This window comes from Dendrobates tinctorius, unplaced genomic scaffold (assembly GCF_039654945.1).
Source record: "Dendrobates tinctorius isolate UK_male_01 unplaced genomic scaffold, ASM3965494v1 ptg000196l, whole genome shotgun sequence".
Taxonomy (NCBI): domain Eukaryota; kingdom Metazoa; phylum Chordata; class Amphibia; order Anura; family Dendrobatidae; genus Dendrobates; species Dendrobates tinctorius.
In genome coordinates, this window is record NW_027361863.1 from 29071716 (window position 1) to 29095075 (window position 23360).

The 23360-nt window shown below is 46.7% G+C and overlaps 1 protein-coding gene across 1 annotated transcript in view; it reads left to right on the forward strand.

Annotated features, from left to right (window-relative positions):
* SMC3 (structural maintenance of chromosomes 3) overlaps positions 1-23093 on the forward strand; it is a 48836-nt gene extending 25743 nt beyond the window's left edge. Inside the window, exons 19-29 of the mRNA XM_073553100.1 lie at positions 720-872; positions 1467-1618; positions 2203-2361; positions 2490-2597; positions 2681-2789; positions 9211-9458; positions 10377-10589; positions 10659-10850; positions 10947-11124; positions 11410-11516; positions 22693-23093. Coding sequence (XP_073409201.1) covers positions 720-872; positions 1467-1618; positions 2203-2361; positions 2490-2597; positions 2681-2789; positions 9211-9458; positions 10377-10589; positions 10659-10850; positions 10947-11124; positions 11410-11516; positions 22693-22764 — 1691 coding nt within the window. The 3' untranslated portion in view covers positions 22765-23093. The remainder of the gene's footprint in view (positions 1-719; positions 873-1466; positions 1619-2202; positions 2362-2489; positions 2598-2680; positions 2790-9210; positions 9459-10376; positions 10590-10658; positions 10851-10946; positions 11125-11409; positions 11517-22692) is intronic.
* Positions 23094-23360: the final 267 nt, after the last annotated feature.

Sequence of the window (23360 nt, forward strand, 5' to 3'; positions counted from 1 at the left end):
GACTGCTTTAGGACGTCCCAAGGTCCTGTGTCCCCCAGTGAGACGGAGAAACAGGGATTTTTGTGTACTCACTTTAAAATCCTTTTCTACGAACCACTCATTGGGGACACAGCACCCACCCTGTTGGTCTGACGGCTTGAGTATGTTCTTTGGTTTGACCTTTTATTCTTTCATATGACATTTATGATGTCCTACCGCTTTGTCACTGAACTGGCCTGGGGTGGAGCCAGTGTGTGGGTGTATACTGCAGAGGAAGAGCTAATCTTTTTTGTTTTTCTTAGTGTCAGCCTCCTACTGGCAGCAGCATAACACCCAAGGTCCTGTATCCCCCAATGAGTGGTTCAGAGAAAAGGATTTTACGGTGCATACACAATCCCTGTTTTTCGCCCTCAGTGTAACAAATCCGCAATAAAAATTTCCCAGCGCTGCGTATTTGTGCTGCGGCTGTTCTGTGCATTTTACCATATGCAAAGGGTGAGATCTGTGTCGTGTCCACCCCCTTTTCGCAACGAAATCCACTGCATTATTTTCCACTATCGTCCTGCATTTTTTTTTTCTGCTCCAGTAAATGCTCCGCATTTTTACTGTTTGACAAGACGAGTAGTATCTCAGACCAGTGACGAGCTTCTGTTTGTGGCCGGGTCGTGCTTCTCTTATGTTTCTTTCATCCAGGTAATTTAATTTTTCTTTCTATAAATAATTATTTTCTTTCCTGTCAGGGGATCAGGTCAGCCATCGGGGTGCACTGACCGGAGGTTACTACGACACAAGGAAATCAAGACTGGAACTGCAGAAAGATGTCCGGAAGGTGGAGGACGAGCTGCACGCTCTGGAGGCAAAACTGAACGAGAACCTGAGGAGGAACATTGAGAATATCCTTTTCTGAGCACAAAATCTGAGATTGTGATGTTTTTGTAATTTTTTTTTTTGCGCTTCTTCACTGACTGCTATGAAAAGCAATACTAATAGATTAGGATGGTTAATAACAAAAATAAGGTATCTGCTCCTTACGGATTAAAACTAGTGCCTGCAAACATTCAGCATCACTTACAACAGCCAGATAGATGCAGGCTAGCCTGAATTTTCCTGGTGCCGTTTATGAGCAATGTTTTAAATTGTTTACTTTGCTAGGTCTCCTAGAAAAAAAAATGAAATATTACCTATCGTGTCTGCCTTACATTGAATTGGCTGCTTTCTCCCCACCTCTCCCCAAAACAGACAAATATACAGGACTTCATACAAGGTGCAGTGATGTTGTCACACGTGTCCTTTTGCATTTTGCTCTGTTTCTGCCTAGAAGACCACAATTACTATACGGGGTACAGAATCCCTAGTGAATCGCACAGGGTGGGTTAACGCCGACGCTGAAGGTGTCTTTTATTGTGTTTTTATCCTCTTGTATCTAGTCCTCATAATTGTCTTCTAAATATTCTGTGATGTATAGAACATTCCTTAGCGCTGTGTAGGGATTAATAATGAAATCGACCAGCTGATGAACCAGATGCAACAGATCGAAACCCAACAGAGAAAATTTAAAGCTTCCAGGGACAGTATCTTGTCAGAGATGAAGATGCTGAAAGAGAAACGTCTGCAGTCAGAGAAGACATTTATGCCAAAGGTAAGAAAGAGAAAAATGAAGTGCACTCTGCTTTAGGTAAGAGGTGCTGGCTGAACTTGGGTGAACCCAAAGTAAAATAGAAAAAAGGAAACAGCCACACTCAAACAATGTAATACTTTGCAAAATTAATTCATATTTATTTACAAGTGTAAGTAATACCACAGTAGGAACAAAAATGTTTAGTGAAGATAGGGTAACGTTTCAACCCTACCAGGGTCTTTGGCAAAACCTCACTGGATAGTGAAAAGGTTCAACATAGATTTCTAAAGAGGATCCCCTTAAGAGCTCAGTGTGGGGGAGACAGAGCATGTCCTGCGATGTTGTGTCGAAACCTTACCTTATCTTCACTAAAAAATTTTGTTCCTGCTGTGGTATTACTTACACTTGTAAATAAATATGAATTAATTTTGCAAAGTATTGCATTGTTTGAGTGCGGCTGATTCCTTTTTTCCATGCCAAAGGTAAGACGGACTCCAGAGGACCTGAGCCCAGCGTGTAGTATATTGTATCGGTCACTGGTAAATTGGAGGATCCACCACCTGCGTTGTGTTCACTATTCTCCTCTTATTCATTATTTCTCACAGCAACGCAGTTTACAGAGCCTGGAGGCCAGTTTACATGCAATGGAGTCGACCCGGGAGTCGCTGAAAGCTGAGCTGGGAACAGACTTATTATCTCAACTCAGCCTGGATGACCAGAAGAGGGTGGATGCTCTGAATGATGAAATTCGACAGCTGCAGCAGGTACGTACAGGTTACGGATGTGCCATTAATTGATTTGTCATTTTTGCTGAAAATGTATTGAAAATTGGAGATATTGCATTGATTGGTCACTTTCCGGATTGCCTAAAATATTATAATAATTTTCTAAGGAAAACCGACAACTTCTGAATGAGAGAATCAAACTGGAAGGGACAATCACCCGTGTGGAGACGTACCTGAACGAGAATCTGCGCAAGCGGTTGGATCAGGTGGAGCAGGTGAGTCCCCGCTGGATGCAGTCTACATGACACAGTCTGCACAAATTGTACAGTGCGTCACGAACGATGTCCCTATATCTCAGGAACTCAATGAGCTACGGGAAACCGAAGGAGGGACGGTTCTCACAGCGACAACGTCTGAGCTGGAGGCCATTAATAAACGGGTGAAGGATACATTGGCGCGGTCAGATGGTGAGTACAGGCCCAGTTTTTTCTGTATTGTCTGGGGCACCCCCTCTTTCTAGATCAGTCATTGGTAGATTTGGTGTTGCCCCCTCTTTCTGTATTGGTCACACCAGTAAGGAGACGTTATAGTGTAATGGCTGCAGGGCGATGTCAGGATAATTGTAAATGTAACCAATCTCGTGCCACGGAAACGACATATTGGTTGTTCAGGGTCTTTAAATTGGGTAATTGCTTTTAAAGGACTTTTACCAAGATTTTAAGCTGTCGTATAATGATATGATAGAGGATAGCGTATAAACACTGGGACCCTCAGTGATCTTGAGAAGCAGCTCCATCTTAAAGGCGCAGAGGTAGAGTTTAAAAAAAATTAAAAAAAAAAAAAAACCCTTCCCTTTAATGTCACTTGAAAACTACAGTACAAGAATTGTAAAATGGAGTTACTTATTAGGTGCATAATATTCATCTTCTTAGAATGTGCTCCAGAGCTGCCATCACAGTTCTGCATACTTCACAGTCCTCCCTACGTGTTTGTGTATAACTTTTTTCCTAGCAATTTTTATTTCATGTAGTTTTGTCATTTCACCAAGATCTGTACATTCATCTGGTCTAAGAGCAACTACAGTGCCTACAAGTAGTATTCAACCCCCTGCAGATTTAGCCGGTTTGATAAGATGCAAATAAGTTAGAGCCTTCAAACTTCACACAAGAGCAGGATTTATTAACAGATGCATAAATCTTACAAACCAAAAAGTTATGTTGCTCAGTTAAATTTTAATAAATTTTAAACATACAAGTGTGGGTCAATTATTATTCAACCCCTAGGTTTAATATTTTGTGGAATAACCCTTGTTTGCAATTACAGCTAATAATCGTCTTTTATAAGACCTGATCAGGCCGGCACAGGTCTCTGGAGTTATCTTGGCCCACTCCTCCATGCAGATCTTCTCCAAGTTATCTAGGTGGAGTACGTTACTTATGGTATTGACTGAAACCAATGTCCCCACTGCCATGAGATCTTCCCGGAGCTCCTTCCTTGTTGTCCTTGGGTTAGCCTTGACTCTTCGGACAAGCCTGGCCTCGGCACGGGAGGAAACTTTCAAAGGCTGTCCAGGCCGTGGAAGGCTAACAGTAGTTCCATAAGCCTTCCACTTCCGGATGATGCTCCCAACAGTGGAGACAGGTAGGCCCAACTCCTTGGAAAGGGTTTTGTACCCCTTGCCAGCCTTGTGACCCTCCACGATCTTGTCTCTGATGGCCTTGGACCTATTCTTGCATACGACCCCAAGAATACCATCCCTACAGTCAAGCATGGTGGTGGCAGCATCATGCTGTGGGGCTGTTTCTCCTTTGTCTTTCCCATGTTGACCATGTATGAGTGCTGTTCACAAGTTTGGGGAGGGTCTTAAATAGTCAGAAAAGGCTAGAAAAAGAGATAATTAATCCAAACATGTGAAGCTCATTGTTCTTTGTGCCTGAAATACTTCTTAATACTTTAGGGGAACCAAACAGAATTCTGGTGGTTTGAGGGGTTGAATAATAAATGACCCTCTGAATAAACTTTTCACAATTTAAAAAAAAAAATTAAACAAAGAAATAACATTCTTTTTTGCTGCAGTGCATTTCACACTTCCAGGCTGATCTACAGTCCAAATGTCACAATGCCAAGTTAATTCCGAATGTGTAAACCTGCTAAATCTGCAGGGGGTTGAATACTACTTGTAGGCACTGTAACTGCCTCCTTCAATATACAGGTGCTTCTCACAAAATTAGTATATCATCAAAAAGTTAATTTATTTCAGTTCTTCAATACAAAAAGTGAAACTCATTTTGTAATCTTTACAGAGTGATCTATTTCATGTGTTTATTTCTGTTAATGTTGATGATTATGGCTTACAGCCAATGAAAACCCAAAAGTCATTATCTCAGTAAATTAAAATATTTTATAACACCAGCTTGAAAAATGATTTCTCCATCGCCTCATTGGGGGAAATAGGACCATGGATGTTATGCTGCTGCCACTAGGAGGCTGACACTAAGTAAATACAGAAAGATTATCTCCTACTCTGCAGTATAAACCCACACACTGGCTTCAACCGAACCAGGTCAAGCTTAGTGTCAGAAGGAGGCACATGTGTTCTGATCTTCAGACCACATCTGTAGTTTTTTATTTTTATTCTTATATTTTTTTCAAAGGCTTACAGGGGGCGACGGATCCCTTAAGGGCGCTGCTCTCCCCAAACATACAACAGGTGGGAACGTGGAGTGTCGCCTCCACGTTCCCCCTCCTGCATCGTCTTTTACCGGTATGCCTGAGATCATCGTTAGAGGCGACGGATCCCTTCAGGGCACCACTCTCCCCACGCCGGCAACAGATAGGAGCGTGGAGTGTCGCCTCCAGGTATCCCCCATCTGCATCCAGGCCTATCCTGCTCTTTTGTGTGCCAGACTAACAGCCCTGTCCCATCCTTGGGGAGTTAACCCCTTGGATGTCCAGAGGCACTTAAGGCGTCCGTGCGGCCCCCCACTGCATCGCCCCTGATGAACAGCGGAGATGGAAGGAAGGCGGTGCCTCTCCTCTCTGACCACGGAGTGTGTGGATGGAGGTTCCCTGCACCGTCCACTCTGAAGCAGCTGACCTGGAGGCAGTGGCAGCCCGGGTTCTGTGCTTCATAATTCATCTGCGGCAGCTCCATGCTGGGACGCACACCGCTGTTAAGATGGGCTGGTTGTGCGTCCGGGCCACGAATGGGTCAGAGACACCGGTGGAGGGCTCCCGCAAATGCTCTTAACGCTATTCCCCGTGGCGTCCCCTCTCCATCCGGATGCCGCGCCGTCTCTAGAAATCTAGCCCCCAGCTTGGGCCTATTCTCAGCTGGAATCCTGAAGCTCCGCCCACTTCATGATGTTGCGGCAGTAGCTCCGCCCACTTGTGCCCACGAATTGGCGCTTCTCGCACACCACGAGACTTCTCTCCCCATAGGACGTGCATATCACGCCCGCTCTGCAATTCACGGTGGACATCTTTACTCACTCGGCCGGCTCTTTACATGTGCTGGCGGTTCGGTCAGCACTTCAGAGGGGCACAGTGGACCAGGAGCACCGCTCTCATTGGGTAAGATCTTTGAGCCTGCAGCAGATACACTCATTGGCCCTTCTCTGCAGTATTCACTGTGGTTTACAAGCTACTGCACTCCCTATTGGAGTATATCGGCAAAATCGGGGACATACTGTGGTACATCATGTCACTCCATAAGACATCCAAGAAGGCTAACAAGGCACATACAGTGTTTTTTCACCTCATGTACCACCTGCCAGACTTCGTTACCACGGGGACAGAGGACGCCACTCTGCAAAGCCTGTGATCCTGAATGCGTTCAGGATCCCTCCGTCGCTACCTAAACCAGTGTACCTAGTCCCCCTGAGTGGGCTTCATCACTGTCGCAGTCCATGGCGTCACTAGCTAAAGCAATAGAGTCCCTCTAGCATTCCTCCTCTACCGGTCGGGGTTTTCTGCCTGTCTCGTAGGGTTCCTCTACCTCACGGGAACTCTCAGTCAGCAGGAGCCATTCTCAGACAAAAACTCCACAGGCATTTAAGAAAGGAGCCCATAGCACTCCCGTCACCCGTGTCTTCTCGCACCTCGCCTTACGTGGGCTTCGTCTCCCGTTCCCCCTCACCCGTGGCTTGCAGTGGCCAGGACTCTGAGTTCGATTCTGAGATGCCCCTTGATTTAGACTCACCGGATTATCATGCGACGGTGGGCAGTCTCCTTGAGGCCATCAACCAGACTTTGAAGGTTGACGAGGACCCTAATTCTGTCACGGATCACGTGGTGTCCTTCAAGAGGATCAAATGTCCTCATAGGGTTTTTTCCAACCACCCTGAGTTCCAGGACATAGTTCGAAGGCATAGAGAGCGACAGGACAAACGCTTTGCAGATCAGAAGCCTATTGAGGCGAGAGACCCATTTTTCCTCGGATCTGCGGAAGTAATGGGCCGAATCCCCTCCAGTTGATCCACCTGACTCTAGCCTGGCCACCAAAACCCTTCTGTCGTTACCAGATGGTTCTTGATTAAAGACCCCACGGACTGTCAGAGAACCTTGCACGTTCGGTTTTTGAAGCCTCGGGCTCAGCACTCTCTTTTGCCACGGCATGGTAGCTAAAGCTATTGTCTCTTGGGCAGATACCCTGACCAGAATCATTCAGGATAGTGGCCTTCCCCTGGAAGCAGCAGACCTGGCCAATTAGATCTCCTTGGCCAGGGAATTTTTGTTGCATGCATCCCTAGACTCTAACTGTGCTGCGCTTGCAGCCTCAAACGCCCTCACCATCCGACAAGTACTTTGGCTCAGGGAATGGCATTCGGACTCTGCATCCAAATGTCCCTGACGTCTCTGCCCTACCAGAGCGGTCGTTTATTTGGAGAGAAGCTGGATCAGCTTATCTTGGACGCCACAGAAAGAAAGTAAATTCCTTACCCAGCAGAAGACTAGGCGACCTTTTCGTCGTCGGGAACAGATGCATTTCCGGCCCTTTCGTAGCAATCCCGGTTGGTCCAATGTGGCCATCTCTTCCGGATCGGGGTGTTCCCCTCGTGGGGACAGGGGTCCTCAGGTCTCATATAAGACCAACCAGTCATGGAAGGGTCGACCTAAGGGATCCAAGCCCCATAGATTTTTGGCCCAATGACTCACAGCATTATCCGGTTGACACCAGCAGAGTAGGCTGTCGTCTACTCCTATTTCGTCATATCTGGCTCTCTGACGTCCACGGCGAATGGGTCAGAGACCTGGTGTCTTCCAGATACAAGATAGTATTTTTTTTGTTTTTTTTTTCTTCCCGTCCTCCGGCATGGTTCTTCCCCTCTCGGGCCCACCCCCCAAAAAAAAAAATCCTTCGACATCTGGAAAGTTGAGTGGAAGGAAAAAGTGTGGTAGAAAAAGGTGCACAAGCAACCGGGATAACAGCAACCTTGAAAAGATTGTTAAGAAAAGGGCATTCAAAAATGTAGTGTTAATTCACAAGGAGTGGACTGCTGCTGGAGTGATTTCTTCAAGAGCCACCACACACAGACGTATCCAGGACATGGGCTACAAGTGTCACATTCCTTGTCATCCAATCATGACCAATAGACAACGCCAGGAAAAAAAGAACTGGGATGTTGCTCAGTGGTCCAAGGTGTTGCTTCCAAATTTTTCATTTGTTTGGAAATCCAGGTCCCAGAGTCTTGAAGAGTGGAGAGGCCACAATCCAAGATGCTGGAGGTCTAATGTGAAGTTTCCACAATCAGTGATGGTTTGGGGAGCCATGTCATCTGCTGGTGTAGGTCCACTGTGTTTTATCAATACCAAAGTCAGTGCAGCCATCTACCAGGACATTTTAGAGCACTTCATGCTTCCCTCTGCCAACAAGCTTTTTGGAGATGGAAATGCAATTCTCCAGCAGGACTTGGCCCCTGTCCACACTGCCAAAAGTACCAATACCTGGTGTACACACAACAGTATCACTGGGCTTGATTGGGAAGAAAACTCACCTGACCTTAACCCCATAGAGAATCTATGGAGTATTGTCAAGGGGAAGATGAGACACCAGACCCAACAATGCAGATGAGCTGAAAGCTGCTATCAAAGCAACCTGGGCTTCCACAACCCCTCAGCAGTGCCACAGGCTGATCGCCTCCATGCCACGCCGCATTGATGCAGTGATTGATGCCAAAGCAGCCCCGACCAAGTATTGGGTGCATTTAATGAACATACATTTCAGTAGGACAACATTTCGGATTTTAAAATAATTTTTCAAGCTGGTGTTATACAGTATTCTAATTTACCGAGATAATGACTTTTGGGTTTTCATGTGCTGTAAGCCATAATCATCAACATTACCAGAAATAAACACGTGAAATAGATCAGTGTGTGTGTGGAATGACTATGTAATGAGATTCACTTTTTGTCTTGAAGAACTGAAATAAATTCACTTTTTTATATTCTAATTTTGTGAGAAGTGCCTGTAGTTTACAAGATTTCTGACCAGCAGAATAGTGAGTGCAGCTCTGTGGTATAATACAGGATGTAACTCAGGATCAGTAATGTATGTACACAGTGACTGCACCAGCAGAATAGTGACTGCAGCTCTGGGGTATAATACAGGATGTAACTCAGGATCAGTAATGTATGTACACAGTGACTGCACCAGCAGAATAGTGAGTGCAGCTCTGGAGTATAATACAGGATGTAACTCAGGATCAGTAATGTATGTACACAGTGACTGCACCAGCAGAATAGTGAGTGCATCTTTGTGGTATAATACAGAATGTAACTCAGGATCAGTGCAGGGTGTATATAAATTGGCTTTCAGGGGTAGGTCATGACTTTTTTTCAGGTGATATTTGCTGTGTACATACTTCTCATGGAGATGTCTTCTTTTAGGTCTTGATGTTACCATTGATAAAACGGAAATTGAGATAAAAGACCTTGTGAAGAGTATGGATCGGTGGAAGAACATGGAGAAGGAGCATATGGACGCCATCAACCATGACACAAAAGAGCTTGAGAAAATGACCAACCGGCAGGGAATGCTCCTGAAGAAGAAAGAGGAATGTATGAAGAAGATACGAGAGTTGGGCTCGCTGCCTCAAGAGGCCTTCGAAAAGTATCAAACCCTCAGTTTAAAACAGGTAACAAAAAGCTGCTGGACGTTGGGAGCGGCGAGGGGTCTGCGGAAGAGGGCTGAGCTACACCAAACAGACAGATGCTGCTGTGTCACGTACTAATGTCCCCTGATTTACAAGGGGGCCGAGATGTACCAAATACAGACAGATGCTGCTGTTCCAAATGCTGTGTCACGTACTGATGTGCCCTGATTGACAGCCTGCCACATCCCAACACCAGAAATGACCTATTGTTTAATTTAAGATTTTGAGTTCCATGTTTTTTTTTTTTGTTTTTTTTTAGAAATAAATATATTTTTACATATTTTTATTTATTTTTTTTTCCTTATTGCAACCTTTATTAAAAAAAAAAAAAAAAATCCATATAATACCTAGAAATCAAGCAATGTTCACACTGGCACCATTTTTAGATTCGTACTTCCCTGTCTTTTCAGAAAGAGTTCACATCAGTTTCCTTATCAGAGGGAGGATTATAATGACTGATAACAGCTTAATATTTAAGTCCCTTTAATATTATATTAAAGAGGCTGTCTCCTGAAGACGTACAGTTTGGTCCTGTGGCACGGCTGCGTTGTGATCACACCATGCGCCGTGTCATGCTGTAAGCAGAACAGCTTTTCCTCTGCAGCATCAGGGAAGCTTATTGCACAGGTGTCGGCAAGATCCGGACAGCTGTAGAGCATCACTTGCTGGCTGTACAGCCAAGTGCTTGCAGTCGCTGAATGTCTAGGAAACCACCTACTTCTGATACTTCAGAAGTGGCAGTAACCTAGGCAGAAAGCAGTACACTGTAGGCTTAAAGTTGCTTGTTTTTACAAGCACTGTGCAATGTTACGAATAACTCTTTCATAATTTGCTGCCTTTGAATATTCCTCTGTGGTTAGACCATTAATCAGTTCATTTCTGCTTTGTTTCTGTTTCCAGTTGTTCCGTAAATTGGAGCAGTGTAACACTGAGCTGAAGAAGTACAGTCACGTCAACAAGAAGGCTCTGGACCAGTTTGTGAACTTCTCCGAGCAGAAAGAGAAGCTGATCAAACGTCAGGAAGAGCTGGACCGCGGCTACAAGTCCATTATGGAGCTGATGAACGTCCTGGAGCTGCGCAAATATGAAGCCATCCAGCTCACCTTCAAGCAGGTCTGATGCTCTCCTAGTTCTTGTGATGACACTTCTGTAGGCTGTTACCTAACAAAACTGTTCTCCTAGGTGTCAAAGAACTTCAGTGAAGTATTTACAAAGCTGGTGCCGGGTGGTAAGGCCACGCTGGTGATGAAGAAAGGAGACGTGGAAGGAAGCCAGTCTCAGGATGAAGGGGAGGGCAGTGCCGAGAGCGAGAAGGGCTCCAGCTCACAGAGCAGTGTCCCATCTGTTGACCAGTTCACTGGCGTTGGGATCCGGGTAACTACAGAGTGACGTCCAGACTGAGGGAATATTGTGTTTGCTGTCTCTTCGGTAATGGCTGCTCTCTAACCCTCCTTGCTCTCTCTTCTCTAGGTCTCGTTTACAGGAAAGCAAGCAGAGATGAGAGAGATGCAGCAGCTCTCTGGAGGGCAGAAGTCTCTGGTAGCCCTGGCTCTGATTTTTGCCATCCAGAAATGTGATCCAGCTCCCTTTTACCTCTTTGATGAGATTGACCAGGCTCTGGATGCTCAGCACAGAAAAGCCGTGTCGGGTAAGACAGAGACTGAGTGGCCTCGGCTATGGTAGCCTGACCTTGGCCATTGGGTGAGTGGCAGATGCAATGGTCATTTCACCATGTTGTGAAGGAGTTTATGAAATCCATTTCTTACTGCAAAATTAAAGTAATTGAACGTAAAATGGTCAGAAATAACGGTCTATTGTAGCGGCCATTGTCTTATCTGCCGTCTTTATACCATCATACAATATAGTGCTAATAGATTGTTTCAGGAGAAATCTCGGCGGTTCCTCCATGTAATCTGTCTCCCTCCACCCCCAGATATGATCATGGAGCTCGCATCACACGCTCAGTTCATTACTACAACCTTCAGGCCAGAACTGCTGGAATCTGCTGACAAATTTTATGGAGTGAAATTTAGGAACAAGGTGAGTGTCGGGCTAGAGAGGGTGAAAAGTTGAATATGAGTCTGGGCAAATTCTAAGTTCTTTCTCCTCTTCGGAGAATTCATATATTATGTGTCCGGGAATATAGTGAGGGGTCCGGATACTGGAGATTGATAAAGCATATTATTGAAGGGTCTCTGCATTAAACAATTTGGTTGTCCTAAGATAATAAAAAGCTAAGTTATCTCCTCCCTTTGTCAACCTGTTTGAGTGCCGTGTTAGTTATTGACCACCGCATCTAAGGGGTTAAACATTTTGGACACCTATATGTCCAATATCTTTTAAACTTGTGTGCACTGCCCCCTTCTTTTAATATATTTGTCATATATAATATATATGTGTGTATATGTGTGTATATATATATATATATATATTGTCCACAAATTGAGAAACTAGATATCCGGCACCGTTGTGTGGAAAAATACCCTGGATGTCTGCACATATATTTTTCACATTAATAAAAAAACACCTTAATCCCACTTGGAACGGGTGCTCAATCCCATGTTGAAAAAACAGAACATTTCATTGTGAAGAGAAAGAAAAAATAGGATGGCACTCACCGTTCATGTGAATCAAATCACTTTATTTCACATACACAAGGCATCGGCATAGGCACGGGAGCAATGTGCTGGAAGACAAACAACCGTTTCGCGCTCAATACGCTTCAACAGGTCCCAATGCCTGTGTATGTGTAATTGTGTATGTGAAATAAAGTGATTTGATTCACATGAACGGTGAGTGCCATCCTATTTTTTCTTTCTCTTCACTATATATATATATATATATATATATATATATATATATATATATATATATATATATATATACATACACACCAGAGGCCTGGGAGAGTTTGAGGGTTCTGCGCAGGATCTTAGTTGCTCCCAGTATTGCGCTTTTCTGGACAGAGCTCAGATGTTGCTCCTGGGATCTGTTGTAGCCATTTTCCCATCTTAGGGGTCACTGCTCCAAGCGCTCCTACCACCACTGGAATCACTGTGGCCTTCACCTTCCACATCTTCTCCAGTTCTCCTTTGAGGCCCTGGTATTTCTCCAGCTTCTCATATTCCTTCTTTCTGATGTTGCGGTCACTTGGCACTGCCAAATCTTTTATCATTGCTGTCTTCTGATCCTTGTCTACTATCACAATGTCTGGTTGGTTAACCAACACCTGCTTATCTGTCTGGATCTTGAAGTCCCAGAGGATTTTAACCCTTTCATTTTCCACCACTTTTTCTGGGGTCTCCCACCTGGACTTAGGGGGGCTTAGCCCCTATGCTGCGCAGATGTTCCTGTATGCAATTCACATTACTTGGTTGTTGCGTTCGGTATATGCTGTTCTTGCATTTTGCCTCCTGACACTGTTGGACGGGTTCTGAGGTTTCTTTGCATAGTCTGCACCTTGGTTCTTGTCTTGTGTGGTAGATTCCTGCTTCTATGGATCTTGTACTTAGTGCTTGCTTGATGGTATTTGGATGTTACTGCTTTCCTTGCCTCCTCATCATGGTTACCGTATCCCTGTGGGATGCTGAGGTACTTGTAGCATGTATGGACATCTGCTATATGCCTTGCTGGTAATTCCTCTCCATCGGTCTTGACTGCCTTGCCTCTCTATTACCAACCGGCCGCCCTTCTCCAGTCCAAAGGACATCCCGATGTCTTCACTGTAGATCCTTGTCAGGTGGATTAGTGAATCGATGTCTCGTTTGTTTTTAGCATACAGTTTGAGGTCATCCATGTAGAGGAGGTGGCTGATGGAACTTCCACTCTTGAACTTGTATCCATAGCCAGACTCTGTAATTATCTGACTGAGGGGGTTCCAGCCTATGCAGAACAGCAATAGAGACAGTGCATCACCTTGGTATATGCTGCATTTGATGGTCACTTGTGCTAGTTGTCTTGAATGGACTCCCAATGTTGTCCTCCATAGCCCCATTGAGTTTCTGAGGAAGGTTCTTAATTTCCTGTTGACATTGTAGAGAGCCAAGCATTCACAGATCCATATATATACACTCACTGGCCACTTTATTAGGTACACCTGTCCAACTGTGTGTTAAGACTTAATTTCTAATCAGCCAATCACATGGCGGCAACTCAGTGCATTTAGGCATGTAGACATGGTCAAGACAATCTCCTGCAGTTCAAACCGAGCATCAGTATGGGGAAGAAAGGTGATTTGAGTGCCTTTGAACGTGGCAAGATTGTTGGTGCCAGAAGGGCTGGTCTGAGTATTTCAGAAACTGCTGATCTACTGGGATTTTCACGCACAACCATCTCTAGGGTTTACAGAGAATGGTCCGAAAAAGAAAAAAAATCCAGTGAGCGGCAGTTCTGTGGCCGGAAATGCCTTGTTGATGCCAGAGGTCAGAGGAGAATGGGCATACTGGTTCGAGCTGATAGAAAGGCAACAGTGACTCAAATTGCCACCCGTTACAACCAAGGTAGGCAGAAGAGCATCTCTGAACGCACAGTGCGTCGAACTTTGAGGCAGATGGGCTACAGCAGCAGAAGACCACACTGGGTACCACTCCTCTCAGCTAAGAACAGGCATCTGATGGCTACTTTCAGCAGGATAATGCGCCATGTCATAAAGCTCGAATCATCTCAGATTGGTTTCTTGAACATGACAATGAGTTCACTGTACTCAAATGGCCTCCTCAGTCACCAGATCTCAATCCAATAGAGCATCTTTGGGATGTGGTGGAACGGGAGATTCGCATCAGGGATGTGCAGCCGACAAATCTGCGCCAACTGTGTGATGCCATCATGTCAATATGGTCCAAAATCTCTGAGGAATGCTTCCAGCACCTTGTTGAATCTCTGCCACGAAGAATTGAGGCAGTTCTGAAGGCAAAAGGGGGTCCAACCCGTTACTAGCATGGTGTACCTAATAAAGTGGCCAGTGAGTGTGTGTATATATATATATATATATATATATATATATATATATATATATATATATATATATATATATATATATATATATATATATACAGTGCCTACAAGTAGTATTCAACCCCCTGCAGATTTAGCAGGTTTACACATTCGGAATTAACTTGGCATTGTGACATATGGACTGTAGATCAGCCTGGAAGTGTGAAATGCACTGCAGCAAAAAAGAATGTTATTTCTTTGTTTAATTTTTTTTTTTAAATTGTGAAAAGTTTATTCAGAGGGTCATTTATTATTCAACCCCTCAAACCACCAGAATTCTGTTTGGTTCCCCTAAAGTATTAAGAAGTATTTCAGGCACAAAGAACAATGAGCTTCACATGTTTGGATTAATTATCTCTTTTTCCAGCCTTTTCTGACTATTTAAGACCCTCCCCAAACTTGTGAACAACACTCATACATGGTCAACATGGGAAAGACAAAGGAGCATTCCAAGGCCATCAGAGACAAGATCGTGGAGGGTCACAAGGCTGACAAGGGGTACAAAACCCTTTCCAAGGAGTTGGGCCTACCTGTCTCCACTGTTGGGAGCATCATCCGGAAGTGGAAGGCTTATGGAACTACTGTTAGCCTTCCACGGCCTGGACCGCCTTTGAAAGTTTCCTCCCGTGCCGAGGCCAGGCTTGTCCGAAGAGTCAAGGCTAACCCAAGGACAACAAGGAAGGAGCTCCGGGAAGATCTCATGGCAGTGGGGACATTGGTTTCAGTCAATACCATAAGTAACGTACTCCACCGCAATGGTCTCCGGTCCTGACGAGCCCATAAGGTACCTTTACTTTCAAAGCGTCATGTCAAGGCTCGTCTACAGTTTGCTCATGATCACTTGGAGGACTCTGAGACAGACTGGTTCAAGGTTCTCTGGTCTGATGAGACCAAGATCGAGATCTTTGGTGCCAACCACACACGTGACGTTTGGAGACTGGATGGCACTGCATACGACCCCAAGAATACCATCCCTACAGTCAAGCATGGTGGTGGCAGCATCATGCTGTGGGGCTGTTTCTCAGCCAAGGGGCCTGGCCATCTGGTCCGCATCCATGGGAAGATGGATAGCACGGCCTACCTGGAGATTTTGGCCAAGAACCTCCGCTCCTCCATCAAGGATCTTAAGATGGGTCGTCATTTCATCTTCCAACAAGACAACGACCCAAAGCACACAGCCAAGAAAACCAAGGCCTGGTTCAAGAGGCAAAAAATCAAGGTGTTGGAGTGGCCTAGTCAGTCTCCTGACCTTAACCCAATTGAAAACTTGTGGAAGGAGCTCAAGATTAAAGTCCCCATGAGACACCCAAAGAACCTAGATAACTTGGAGAAGATCTGCATGGAGGAGTGGGCCAAGATAACTCCAGAGACCTGTGCCGGCCTGATCAGGTCTTATAAAAGACGATTATTAGCTGTAATTGCAAACAAGGGTTATTCCACAAAATATTAAACCTAGGGGTTGAATAATAATTGACCCACACTTTTATGTTTAAAATTTATTAAAATTTAACTGAGCAACATAACTTTTTGGTTTGTAAGATTTATGCATCTGTTAATAAATCCTGCTCTTGTGTGAAGTTTGAAGGCTCTAACTTATTTGCATCTTATCAAACCTGCTAAATCTGCAGGGGGTTGAATACTACTTGTAGGCACTGTATATATATATATATATATATATATATATATTTATTTTTCTTTATCGCCTTATTGGGGGACACAGAATACCATGGGTGTATGCTGCTGCTGCTAGGAGGCTGACACTATGCAAAACAAGAACATTAGCTCCTCCCCGGCAGTATACACCCACCGACAGGCACTAGGCACCTCAGTTTGTGCTTAGTGTCTGTAGGAGGCAGACCGGGATCTTCCCAGATCCGCAATTAACCTTTTCTTTCTTTAGGTGTTCTAGTGTGAACTTTTTAATTCTCTTGTCTTTTATTTTGCAGATTCAAGTCGGGAAACAGGGTGAAAATTCACTCTGCTTTCCCATATCAGGCGGCTGAGCGAGCAGCGTGGTGATCCCACATCGCAACTCTCAGTGTGCTGGCAGGACTTTGTCCCATATCACCTCCGGGTGCTATGGGATGCGGACAGGTGGCTGGTCCTTGCCAAAAATCCCCCTCCTCACCCCTCTCTCGGGACAGGGCTGAGAGGAAGACGGCGATCGAAAGATTCCCCTCGCCATCAAGAGGTTAATGCCGTCTTCTACAGAAAGCGGGTACAGAGGACAGCGGCCACTACCCTAGTGAGAGGCCCCTGTGGTCATCCTCTTCAGGGACTTCAGGTAGGTGCCTGAACGATCCCTCCAGCCCGCAGCATCCCCAAAAGGTCTCTTCTCCTCCTGGGCGTTTTAATCACGGGGCTGCGGCGCTGGTTTTTTACTTTCACTTTCACTTTGTTGCCCGCTCTCAGAGCGCCTCCTCCTCTTTCTGAGCGCGCTTTCCTCGCGCCTTTTTTAGCCCATCACAGGGCTCCTCATCCCCTTCCTTCATCTCTGCTCCAATTGCGGCTCAGCCGCTAAGCTCCGCCCACCGCTCACCTCATCAGGCATTTCCTGTTCTTCGGTCCTGCTTTTCTGCGCTGCTTGGGGGACACTTCAGCGTTTCTGCTGCTCGCCGGAACTAGGTAGGCTTTGCTCTATGCAGAGATATTAGCCCTCCTCCGCAGTTCTTTCCCCAATTTCCGCGGACATTCAGCGCAGTTTTCCTTATGCCCAACCCTGCAGGGGATCTCTGTTTCAGGCCCACCGCTACTCATTACACCTGTGCGCGCTGTAAAAGGAAGTGGGCTTCAGGTCAGCCATCTCCTTTCTGCCCGTCCTGCAGTCCTTCAGCTATGTCGGCCTCTCAGGAGCACACAGATCACCGTGATGGGGGCACTTCTCCTCTCCCAGAATGGGCCGTAGCCATGTCTCAGTCGGTATCCGATCTGACCAAAGTTTCTCAGTCCCTGGTCCAGGTCCTAGAACGTTTGCCTCAGCTATCTTCAGCCACCGCTGCTCCGACCGCCTCTCAGGGTGAGTCGTCCGCTCCTGACCGCGACCTTCAGAGGGACAGGCCGAATAGGATGTCCAGGAAGCGTCTCCTATCGGGCTCGTCTTCCAGTTCGCTAGGCCCGTCTGCTTCACCCAGGGGTCCGTCTCCTTCAGTGGACGACCTTGGGTCAGACGACGATCCACAATCAGGATCTAGTTCAGAAGCAGATGACATGACTAAAACACGAAGTATGGTCGATAGTCTTCTTTCAGCCATCTTCCAAACCCTGGAGATTAAGCAGGACAAGCCCCTTCCTCAGGAATGTTCTGTCCCATTTAAACGGTCAAAACCTCCATCTAAAACTTTTCCAAACCACTACGAGTTTGATACTACTCTAGCCAAACATTGGGAGCACCCTGAGCAACGTTTTTCGGGCCGCAGGTATTTGGATGTTTTGTACCCATTTGAGGCTGATTTGCTTTCTAAATGGACCAAAGCCCCTGAAGTGGACCCTCCCGTTTCTCGCATAGCCTCTAAGACAGTTCTGTCCCTTCCAGACGGTGCATCGCTTAAGGATCCGACGGACAGGCAGTTAGAATCTTTGGCGAAGTCTATCTTTGAGGCCTCCGGTGCCTCCCTCTGCCCTATTTTCGCCTCCTCCTGGGTAGCTAAAGTCATTTCGGCCTGGGCAAAAATTCTTCGCAGGGACATCTTAGCGGCAGCTCCCCAGGACGAGCTGGCAGATCAAATTAATCACGCGGGTAAATACCTTTTAGCCGCCTCCTTAGATGCGGCCGGTTGTGTAGCTAGGGCTAACAGCAATATAGTAGCTGTACGCCGAGTTCTTTGGCTAAAGTCATGGAATGCGGATACCACCTCAAAAAAGTCGCTCACCAATCTGCCCTTCCATGGTTCTAGGCTCTTTGGGGCCAAACTGGATCAAATAATTTCCGATGCCACTGGGGGTAAAAGTACTTCCCTCCCCCAGTCTCGACCAAGACGCTTCTTTAATAGAAAGGGTTTTCGGCCCTTTAGGCCCTTTCGTCCGTTCTCGTCCACAGAGAGATCTGTCCAGCAAGAGCGTCCTTCCGCTTCTAGGGAGCGAGAGCAGAAGAACCTTCTTACAAACCCGCTCCCCGCTGGAGATCTAGAGGACAATACTCCAGGTCCTCAGTTGCCCGTTCCGGTAGGTTTGCCTCCAAGTGACGGGGCACCCCCACCTGGAAATTTTTCCAGGGTGGGAGGCAGACTTTCCTTTTTCGTGGACGCTTGGCTGTCGGTTGTCGACGACGCTTGGGTCAGAGAAATCATCGCATCCGGTTACAAGATCGAATTTTCTTCCCCGCCAGACAGGCGTTTTTTCCTTTCTCGTCCTCCAAGACAACGGTCCCACATTCCAGGATTCTTTCAGGCCGTCTCCTCCCTTCTTTCCGCCGGAGTGATTGTTCCCGTTCCCTCAGACGAACGGTTTTCAGGGTTCTACTCAAACCTCTTCGTAGTCCCGAAGAAAGACGGTTCCCTGCGGCCAATCCTGGACCTCAAATTGCTCAATCGCCACGTGAAGATTCTTCACTTCAAAATGGAGTCTCTTCGATCGGTGATAGCCTCAATGGAACCCGGAGAATTCCTCTGCTCTGTGGACATACGGGATGCCTATCTTCACATCCCTGTTTGCTTGCAACATCAGAAATATCTCAGATTTGCGATTCAGGACGATCATTACCAGTTCACGGCTCTCCCTTTCGGCCTAGCCTCAGCTCCCCGTGTTTTCACGAAAGTGATGGCGACGGTCATGGCCATCCTTCGATCCAGAGGGATTCTCATCATTCCTTATCTGGACGATCTCTTAATCAAGGGCTCGTCCCGTCAAGACTGTCTCCTAAGTCTTCAGATAACTGGATACCCTCGACCGTCTCGGATGGTTAGTCAACAAAGAAAAGTCCGTCCTCAGCCCCACTCAGCGTCTAACCTTTTTAGGCATGGAGTTCGACACGAACCTGGCCCGGGTGTTTCTTCCGAGGGAGAAATTTGCGGCTCTGTTCAAAGTGATTCGAGCCCTCAAACGACCAACGCCCATAACCCTTCGAATCTGCATGAAAATTCTGGGGAAGATGGTAGCTTCCTTGGAAGCAGTGCCCTTTGCACAGTTCCACCTTCGTCCTCTTCAGCTGTCCCTCCTTTCAGCCTGGGACAAGACGACGAGGTCCTTAGACCGACCAATCCTTCTCCCCCTCAAAGTGAGGCAATCCCTCACTTGGTGGACGATGTCTACATCAGTCCTACAAGGGAGGTCCTTCCTCCCGCTTCGGAGGCAAGTCATCACCACCGACGCCAGCCTCCTGGGTTGGGGAGCGGTTTTTCATCAGAGGACGGCTCAAGGACACTGGAACCCTCAGGAAGCTCTTCTTCCTATCAATCTGCTCGAGATCAGAGCAATCTTTCTGGCCCTTCTTCGCTGGCAACCCCTTCTCGTCGGCAAGCCGATCCGCATTCAGTCGGACAACGCCACGGCTGTGGCGTACATAAACCATCAGGGCGGCACGCGCAGCCACCAAGTCATGTCAGAAGTGGCCAGGATTCTGCGCTGGGCGGAACGTTTCGTCCCAGCAATCTTCGCCGTGCACATTCCAGGGGTGGAAAACTGGGCAGCCGACTTTGAGTCGTTAAGGCCTAGCGTCAGGCGAATGGTCTCTCCATCCCTCAGTCTTCGATCAGATATGCAAGCGCTGGGGTTCTCCGGACGTCGACCTCATGGCATCTCGGATGAACCACAAAGTTCCGCACTTCGTAGCCAGGTCCAGAGATCCTCTAGCCGTCGCTTGCGATGCCCTAGTATTTCCGTGGTCCCAGTTCCAACTCCCTTATCTTTTTCCACCTCTTGCCTTGATCCCAAGAGTGGTCAAGAAGATAAAATCGGAAGGCGTTCCAGTAATTCTTGTGGCTCAAGACTGGCCGAGACGGCCTTGGTATGCGGAACTGGTGAACATGATCGCGGACGTTCCCTGGAGACTTCCGGTCCGTCCGGATCTTCTCTCGCAAGGCCCCCTTTACCACGAGAATTCTCGGTCTCTGAATTTAACGGCATGGCCGTTGAGGCCGCAATTCTAAGAGAATCAGGTTTTTCCAGTCAGGTGATTCAGACGATGATCAAAGCCAGGAAGCCAGCCTCTTCCCGCATTTACCACAGGTGTTGGAAGGCTTTTTTCCGTTGGTGCGACGATAAAAAAGTTTTTCCAATGGCTTTTTCCATCCCGTCCATACTGGGTTTTCTCCAGTCTGGCTTAGATTCGGGTCTGTCTCTCAGTACCCTGAAAGGCCAGGTTTCTGCCTTGTCTATCCTCTTTCAAAGAGAGCTCGCTTCCTTACCGCAGGTTAAGACGTTCCTCCAAGGAGTCGCTCATGTGGCTCCTCCTCATCATTCCCCAATAGAACCGTGGGATCTCAAACTCGTTCTTGGCGCTCTCCAAAAGGCGCCGTTTGAGCCCATCCAGGACATTCCTTTCTCACTTCTGTCATGGAAGGTGACCTTTTTGATCGCCATTACATCCATCAGAAGAGTTTCTGAGTTAGCGGCCTTGTCATGCCGTTCTCCTTATCTGGTGCTCCATCAGGATAAAGTCGTCCTCAGGCCCGTTCCTTCCTTCCTGCCAAAGGTGGTTTCCTCCTTTCACATCAACGAGGATATCGTTCTTCCATCGTTTTGTCCGGCTCCTTCTCACTCTCTTGAGAGGTCACTTCACAAGCTGGATGTTGTTAGAGCCTTGCGTGTCTACCTCGCTAGGACCGCTTCACTTCGTCAATCCGATTCATTGCTGGTCATCTCTGAAGGTCACAGGAAAGGGCTTCCGGCATCCAAATCCACGATTGCTCGCTGGATTCGTTCTACCATTCAGGAAGCATACCGACTTCAGGAAAAACGGCCCCCTCCGGGAGTGAGAGCTCACTCCACCCGGGCTGTGGCAGCTTCGTGGGCCGTTCGACACCAGGCTTCGGCTCTGCAACTTTGCAGGGCCGCGACCTGGTCGTCCTTGCACGCATTTGCGAGGTTCTACAGGGTTCATACCCAGGCCTCGTCTGATGCGGTTGTTGGTAGGAAGGTTCTGCAGGCGGCGGTGGCGCACCGGCCGACCTAAGCCTTTCCTGTTCTTTCGTTCCTTATTGCTGTTCCCGCCCTTGGGACTGCTTTGGAACGTCCCATGGTATTCTGTGTCCCCCAATAAGGCGATAAAGAAAGATGGATTTTTGGTTCTTACCGTAAAATCTCTTTCTTGGAGCCTTCATTGGGGGACACAGCACCCTCCCTGTTTAAATTGTACCGTGTTGGGTCTTTGAGTCCCCTGTTGGGTTGGTACATATGTTTAGAGAGTTTCCGTTGCTTCTCCTACTGCTTTTGCACCAACTGAGGTGCCTAGTGCCTGTCGGTGGGTGTATACTGCCGGGGAGGAGCTAATGTTCTTGTTTTGCATAGTGTCAGCCTCCTAGCAGCAGCAGCATACACCCATGGTATTCTGTGTCCCCCAATGAAGGCTCCAAGAAAGAGATTTTACGGTAAGAACCAAAAATCCATCTTTTTTTTTTACATCCTGAACAGAGCGTTGATACTTTGTGCTCTAGTTAGTGTTCCCATGATTATCTAAAATGCTGCAGCGTAAAGCCACCACTAGGGGGGAGACACTGAAGACAAATCTGTTACATCATATACATAGAAAATGAGGCACAATAAATGAATATCACGCAATTTGCAGCCCAGATGTTTCTTCATGGAGCTCAGACATTTACTTCCCCCCCAAAAAAAAGGCAAGTGTGTAATAATATAAATCTCTGATATATAATGACTCGTGCCTTAATACTACAGGCACAGAGGTAACACCTACTTGACATAAAACACAGAAATGAGGCAGGAAACTCGCTATTTGTATATTACTCCACTGTATAAAAATAAACCCTGCAGAAATGCCGCCTGTAATCTCGGCAGTGTGTCCTGTATTTTGGCAGCCTGTAAGTATGTGCTCAGTGATATAGGACGCCGGCCTCGCTGCAGAGATTTGGCTGTTGTTACAGGGGAAGAATTCCATCCCAGTGTCAGATAACGGCGCGGCGCGCTGCCATGTGCTGCCCTTCACTCTGATAACATGTTCACAAATGCACTTGAAATGCCAGGCGTGTAGATGGGGCCCGAGCGATTCCACCGTCTGTGCAGAGGAGCAACACAGAGGAAGTCATTTATTTAACTTCTTCTACCCCCCCAGGTCAGTCATATTGATGTGATCACAGCCGAACAGGCCAAGGACTTTGTGGAGGACGACACGACGCACGGCTGATCGCCGCCCGCCCCGGGACGTTGTATAAAGTGTTACCTGTTGTCATTTTTGCATCAGGTTCTGTATATTTAAAAACTGTAAAATTTTGCTCTCGTTTAGTCTTGTTCCAGGAACTGTTTTTAATCTGTTGTAGCGCAAGTTTTTCCATATTTTGTACCATGAACTTGTGCTTTTCTTGTGGTTTTTATGTGTCTTGTTATTTTCCTGCCCTCTCAGCGCTTCCATGTTTTTACGCTTTAAATTTACATTTCAACCCTTATTTTTACCTTGTTTTTTTGCCTCGTGTGAACCTTCTTTTAAGTATTGTCAATAAACTGTTGATTTTACAACTTTGGTAAATTAGTTGTATAATATTTGTGCTGCGCCGCCATCTGAAAGTGTCTGGGCCGGGGCCTTTCCTGGTGGATAGGTGCCACTTGTCGCTCCAGACAGAAGACATTTAATCATTAGACAGCAATGCCGGCTCATTCCAGAGAGTCATATGAGGTGGAGAGCGATTACAGGAGCCCATCGGACATTCCTCTCCCGAGTGCTCCATGCTCACACAGCTGCACTCACTCTTCCATAATGTATTGTCACGTGTTTCTCTGCCTCCA